This window comes from Prosopis cineraria, unplaced genomic scaffold, assembly GCF_029017545.1.
Source record: "Prosopis cineraria cultivar Desert tree isolate PC_DT_omini unplaced genomic scaffold, ASM2901754v1 PC13, whole genome shotgun sequence".
Classification (NCBI taxonomy): domain Eukaryota; kingdom Viridiplantae; phylum Streptophyta; class Magnoliopsida; order Fabales; family Fabaceae; genus Prosopis; species Prosopis cineraria.
The window spans coordinates 36,621,280-36,628,498 of record NW_026555344.1 but is presented as its reverse complement, the minus strand read 5'-3'; the positions used below and the strand labels follow the sequence as shown (position 1 = coordinate 36,628,498).

Sequence of the window (7,219 nt, the reverse complement as noted above, 5' to 3'; positions counted from 1 at the left end):
TGGAATATTCATGCTTGTGTACTCGTCCCACGCAATCACACGTACCATGAATCCCTCATGTCTGTTGTCGCATTTCACAAATTATTTTACATAAAATAAGGTTCAAACTCTTTGTTTCCCCATTTTCTTGTTTGCCAAAATCAAATTATATTATTTTGATTCTTATTGTTTCATAATCGCATCATTATTCTGCTCATTAGCTATTAAAAAACAACCAATCTTCAATTTGTTTAATATTATTTATTTAATATAAAATCTGTAACAAGTTGCACAAAAATAGAAAAAATGACAGTTGGATACCAAAATATCAAATTAACGATAGTTATATCCTTAATAAAATTTTCTGAAAAAAATGAATTAAAAACATCTAATTGTTTATAATTTGCAACTTATACTCATGTTTATAAATCGTCAACATTTGCAACTCATTAAAAAAAATGTCAAAAATCTAATTGTTATTAATTAAATATTTTGAAACTTAACTATTGTATTCTCCAAATAATATACATGTTTCCGTGATAGAGCAACTAAATATCATCAAATTATTTCAAGATAATTTAATGCCTTGGATGCACACTTCATTGACCAAGAGGTCATGATACTGACATTTGCATTGTAACTGCACACTGCTTTTGTAATTTTGTTTCATTGAATTATCTCAAACTTCAGGCCAATAAAAAAAAAAATAATCTCAAACTTAAAGCATCTATAAACAAGTAAGTGAGTCAAAGAATCAAATTATAAAACAGCTGTAAAAATAACATCTATAGAACAAATCTTATCAGACCAAGGACAATTACGTAACCTTCACTTATACCTAAAGTTCTACAGTTTTACAAAATTTATTATTCACGATGTAATTCATTTCTTAGACTTCATGAAATAAAGACCCACACTGGTTAACATACAAAAGCTGTGAGGCAAAAATAAATTCTATAGGACCAAGTGTATAAACGGAAGCCAGTACACTTGCTTGGCTTAGTTATAAATATTTTTGACCTTCGTTTATATAGAGACGTGTTTCCTTGAGAAATCCCAGAAAATCATTGAATCAAGGTCAGAGGTAATCCATAGGAAGCTCCAAATCTTCCTCAACATCCCAATCTCTGGGATTGGCTTTCTTTCTCCTTAAACTTCTCCTTGACCTTGAAGCATAACCAGAAGTTGAAGATCTTTCAGAGTCTGAATATTCTTCAACATCATCCACCGAAGCCCCCATATTCTGGTTGCCTAATAAACCCTGGTGTGAGCAAATAGTTAGTTTTGTTACCAACAGAATAAGGAGATGTTTGGTTACAACATTGAAAACTGATTCAACGCATATAATACAAGATTTATAATGTGCATCCCGTCTGTCATCACTATTTATCTCTTTTTTGTTTTTTAAACTCAGAGACATGGTGATTTTTTATCTACAGAGTTACTTTATTCCATTTTTATTTTCATACCATCCTATTATGCATATTCCAGTGATTTCGAGAGAAGATAAAGTCCAATACCAATCAGCATAGAATACAAGTTACAGAGAGTCATATTATAAGTCATAAACAGTGCAGTTTTTCTCAGATTTTGTGCAAATACAAGGGTTTCTTTGGAAAAATGAGCTGATGCAAGTAATAAGGCATGCAAAAGGCAAGGAAAATGAAAAGGATAATTTTTATGTATAATTTTTTTTTTTTGTACGTTTGCTGTTAGGTTCTCTAATAAAAACAAGACGTTATATTTTTTTACGGTCCAGTAACACATGATTAACTATTTCCAAAAAAAAAAAATCACATCTTATTCTTTTATTGAGGAACCTCATAATTCACCCAAGTCTCATCCAAATCAAATCAAAATAAAGATCAAAAGTCAAAACCATCTCAGTTCATGTGTTTCCATGCATAAACCAGAACGAGGTGACGTATAATCTTAGGTTGGGAAGCGAGCAGAAACCTACTACCAGGAAACTGATAGAGCTGCAGATTTTACAAAGACCTATAGCAGACGTTCCTGGAAGGTACATGAAGTTGAATGGGTAAATACTACAGGCCAAGAAGCTTGTCTTAAGGTTCATAACCGTGGAGGGAAAAATGTGAAAGACAAGTAGAGTTTAGGTGCTTTCATGAAATATGGACAGTGTTTGAGAAAAGTTGAAGTTAACTTTTTGGTGTATAAAACCCCCATTCCTGTAGGAGAAGGAAGCATGATCTGTTTTGTAAGAACGAGAGTGGTGAGGAGAGATCTAGAGCCTATCTGGTTTCTGTTTTTAAAAACAAAAAAATTAAAAAATTTTCTTGTATAAGTGTTTTAAATTTAATTGTTTCCAAAACTCTTCTCATTTTTTGTTTTTAAAAACAAAAAATAGAAACATTTTAAATTTGTTTTCATTTTATTTTTCTTGTTTTTAAAATATATTGCACTTGATTATTGAAAACTTCAATCACTATTATAAGCCACCATCGTTGACCACCGATGACTATCATTATTGGCTGATTTTTTAATTTTAAAATTGTTTTTAAATTAACACAATTAAACAGATTTTTTTTGGTTATGTTTTGAAAAACAATTTTAAAAACTAAATTGCAAAACAGTTTTTAAAAACAAAAATTTAAATACACAACCAAACAGGCCGCTAGCCTGCCTATTGAAAGCCAGAACCACTGCCCTTATTGTTGCAAGGAATGTGTTGTTTTTTTTTTTTTTTTGGTATCTTTGTGACTCCGATGCTCAATTTGGTATATACTAGTGAACAGGGTTTGGTTAGAATCAGTATTTAAGTTGTAAAGATTGATTCAGTATTGCTGTCCTTTAACATAAAAAGAGATTCTCACTTGTTCACTATGCGTTGTTATTTCATTTCAGTGTCCTTTTGGTGAAGATTCTTGCAGGTCTCTACCAGAAACTCAACAGCTAAAATACACAAATACATGACCAAGCAAACCTGGCACCTAAAATCTCAGCTCCTGAGATACCTTTGAAAGTCTGTGTATGCGTGAAGCTGCAGCTTCATGTACAACAACTGCATCAGATACAACTTCCAGTACGTCCTCAACCATCAAAGAGTATGTAGTCACCTAAAATATAAAACGCAAATGCTCTAAATTTGAAAATTAAACCTTAAAAACTGAATATAATAAAATTCTCAACATTGTTCTTGCATTTGGTAACAGAAGATGAACTACTACTACAAGATCAAAAGCGACTGCAATCTATGCTAGTTTCGTTAACCTCGATAAAAGACAGCCCACTTACCAAACTTGATGGGATGATGGAGAGTCCAAATGAATCAAGCTCAAGTTCTTCAACAGCCCCAGAATTTATGTTGAAAGTGTACCCTCGCACCTAAGCCAATTAACATTTCCAAAATATAATAAATAAATATAAATAAAATTCCTAAATAAATATGATGCAACTGTGAGAGAAACACACGATCACCTTTCCAATGTTCTGTTGAGAGGGTGTTACAACTTTGTATCCTACCTAAAAGATAGAAATAAAAAAAGGCTACATGAGCAAATGCTTGAGCCAGTACCTCAAACTAGTTACATCAATTGAAGAGAAATAAGAATGACAGTTGTAAGTATATCATTTTAAGAGGAGAGGTAAGAAAGTCAAATATAAACACCACAAAATCCCAAAAGAAAGAAAGAATGTGAATTCGTTTCTGTGATGATGGATTCAATAAAATGGAGCTAGAAGCAACAAGATTCTCCAAAATTACAACTCCATAAAGTAGAAAGCCAGAATTTTTCAACAGAAAGAACATTCCATAATTCTATCATACAATCAATCACAGCTAGAATCCCAATTCAAATAGCAAATTCATGCAGTCAAAATTGAAAATTCATCTCAACAGAAATAAGATATTATCTGCTAAGAAATACATAATTGTCTGCCACATCCAACATTAGGAAGTATAGTTCCAAAGAGTCCAAAAAGCATACAGCCCAAATACTTATGACAAAGTTTTTCTCTGTTTAAATTTCCTATTCCCATAAGACTTAATCACTTAGCTATTAACCAAAAGGTAACTATCTTTGTTTTTGCAACTCCTTTGTTTCTTCATTAACATTCTTATGTTTTTCTAATTCCATCTCTTTGACACATAACTAGATTATTTTCCTTCGTGCAATGCATCTGATAAATTTTGATAGAAATACTTTGAATGAAAATATATTGATTTCAACACAATTTTAAGTGAAAATTTCAAAATGGAAAATCAAATAGTATAAAAGCAGAGGTAAGAGATAGAAATAATGAAAACGGAATAAAGATATAAACAGAATTCAATGCAAGCTGCAATATTCACGTGACTTGTGAATAGTAAATTGTAAACAGAAATAGAATTATTCATTGCTTATGAATAATGCAGCTAATATGAGATTTTATAGATATATAGACATAGATTCAGGGCAGTGAGTACTTTCTCCTGTCTTTATCATATTCTTTAGCTGATACCCAGCTTACTTGGTAAAAGCCACCACGTTAAGTTCCACTTGTTAGCTCAATGACTCGAGGACTCCCCTCTACACCAATATCCTAAAACCAGCTACCCTAGCTGGCAACTCAGATGCATAATGTATCTGGAACATGCATGAAAATTGTAACAGTTTCTCAATAGCTCTGTTATAATCTAAAATTAGAAAAATGAACGGCAAGCCATATTGAACATTTTCATACATAATTTTTGGTGTGCATATTTGTAAAAATTCAAAATGGTTAAATTTATTTTTCAGCTGTTGGGGAAAAAAGGATACGGAAATAATTGTATTGTCCTTAACCTTGCAAATCATTTCTTAGAGCCTTGGAACCAGAGATCTGTTTGAAGGACTTCCTCATCAAATCCATTCATAGACAACGTAAGATCTCATGGTAATACATCCATAGCTTAGTACAATTTACGCACTGCAGGAAGAAATTCACTAGTACTAACCCCTGATGGCTTAACTAATGAAAATATTTCCCCCTAAGGTGATAAAATATTTGCAAAAATCATCATAGTCTAAAACAAGAACAAAACAACAAAGTCCAAACCAAAGTGGCGCACATATCGTCTACTTTCAACTATCTCTATTACTCAAGTTTCAAGGAAAGGATCAGATTTGAACAGGAAACATACATTATCAGCGACGTTAGAGCCAAAAGTCAGAGTTCAAGTACTACATGTCACAAAAGCAGACTTTTTAATCAGTGTGCCCTGCCAATGCAATGAGCGCCTATAGATCTCATATAAATGAACAGGTCATATCTCCGAGTCTTGTTAAACAGTAAAACATACCAGGGTCTCCAGTCCAACCATTCGAAATTCATTCTCTATAACACTTTCATCTTGGACAAGGACAACGTCCCCAACCTGAGAAAGAAAAAAAAAAAGGAACACCACAATTTTTTAATCAAGAAGTCACTTGTAGCAAAAGCATCAAGTAAAACCAATACTCTGTATCAGAAATTAAATAAGACCGCAAAGCAAAACTCTGCTTCAAATGTTGCATCAGAACTGACAAGCAGAAATTATCAGCCACAGTTTGGCATTCTCAGAAATATAGCGTTGGAAGCATCACCATAATCTTCATAGTAAGCCTATAATCTAACCTGAGCGATTATATCTTCATATTAATGCAGGCAGAAGGAAGGACTAACAAAAAGTAAGATTAAAGAGTAAATGCAAGAGGAAAAAAAATGTTTAAATAAGCATATGCAAATTCAACTCAGCGGTACCAGTTCCCAAGAAGGAAAGGAATCTGGATTTTAAATTTTGTATACCTGGCTAATATCCTCCAGAAGAAACCTTTCTGACTCCCCGGAAAGCAAGTTTGGCCTCACCTCTACAAACAATACCACCCACTGAAGAAATGAAATTTACAACCAATGATTCAGTCCCATGAATTTATATACATATATATTTCAGTAACATGCGAATTTATCCGTGAGATGCCAAAAGACTTGCTTACAAAGAAATTTATTGGGGCTGAAATGACAAAAGCCGAGTGCTAAATAACTCAGATGATAAATTAAACACTCACAGATGCGTGTCCACCCAAAGCTGCGAGACGAATCCCAAGCTAATAGCAGAGCGAATGCTGATGACTTGTTTTGCCAACAAATTCGACCTTCTGATCACCTGTTTAGCTTTTCTAATTCCAAGTTTGCCGCTAAATCTCTCAAATTGCTCGTCTTTTTCTAAATCAACACCATCGGTATCACTCTGAATTGGAACCAAATCCTCCTGCCCTGAACTATTCTCTTCCTTTCTTCTTCGCTCATCGTCATTTGAACCAGAATTCAGTTCAACAAAATCATCTGATCCCGATGAAGCTGTCGTATCATCCCTGAAACCCAGATTATTAGCTGGGGCTCTGGCGGAGGACCCGGGTATTTGGAAATTTACTGCGTCCGCATCGACCCGATTTCTCTCTGACCCGAAAAGCTTTTCCCCTTTATCCTCAAATTCAAGTTCATTAAAGAAGCGATAATTCCTCGACCCCAGCACGCGAGAGAGTCCGTACGCCACTGAAGCACTCTTAAGGAACTGTGCCTCGCCATTGTTATCATTTGCAGGGTCTAAATTACCAGCATTGAATAAACTAACACAGAAGGGCGCATGGAATCTGGGTTTAAGTTCGTTTCTTGGTCTTAAATTAAGAAAAGCTAATCTTCGAGGTTCGACCACTGAGATGGCGAGAGAATTTGAAGCAAGAAAATCGCACATAATCTTGGAAGCTTTGGAGGTTTTGACTAGGGGAGAAACATGGCTTCTTGTTGCGTCCGAAACAAAATTTGTATGATCTAGAGCGCTTAATGGATTTGCACGCCAATGGATTGATGGCTTGACGAGAAGCACGAGATCGGGAATTGGGTAGCGAAGTTATTCTCGGATTCTTTTTATGTTTGGGCCAAGTATTCTTATTTCCGGTGTGGAGAGAAAGTAAAAACAATTATGGTCTAAGCTTAGCCCAAGCAATAAGGATTTGATTTATATAATTCATAAAGTGATGAGATTAAATTCAACTGCTCATGTTGCATCATTCTCGAGTTCGATGTCCGAGGGTATGCGTAATTTATAAAGTGATGAGATTAAATTCAACTACTCATGTGCATCGTTTTAAAGTTTAATTTTTGGACATATATATAAAAAAGTATAACTTAAAAAGAATAATTTTTTAAATGATGTTTAAATTGTTTAAGAGATTAATTTCACAATTGTCAACTATAAGAATATCATGACTAACCCAAAAGA

General features: G+C 33.8%; 1 protein-coding gene across 1 annotated transcript; it reads right to left on the bottom strand.

The window, feature by feature from the left end:
• Positions 1-721: 721 nt before the first annotated feature.
• Positions 722-6,899, bottom strand: LOC129291224 (uncharacterized). The gene is given in 7 exon segments (XM_054928483.1): positions 722-1,240; positions 2,955-3,056; positions 3,235-3,324; positions 3,418-3,462; positions 5,261-5,335; positions 5,746-5,826; positions 6,002-6,899. Coding segments are annotated over 7 exon segments (1,266 nt in total). The 5' UTR covers positions 6,692-6,899; the 3' UTR covers positions 722-1,057.
• Between the last annotated feature and the right edge of the window lie 320 nt (positions 6,900-7,219).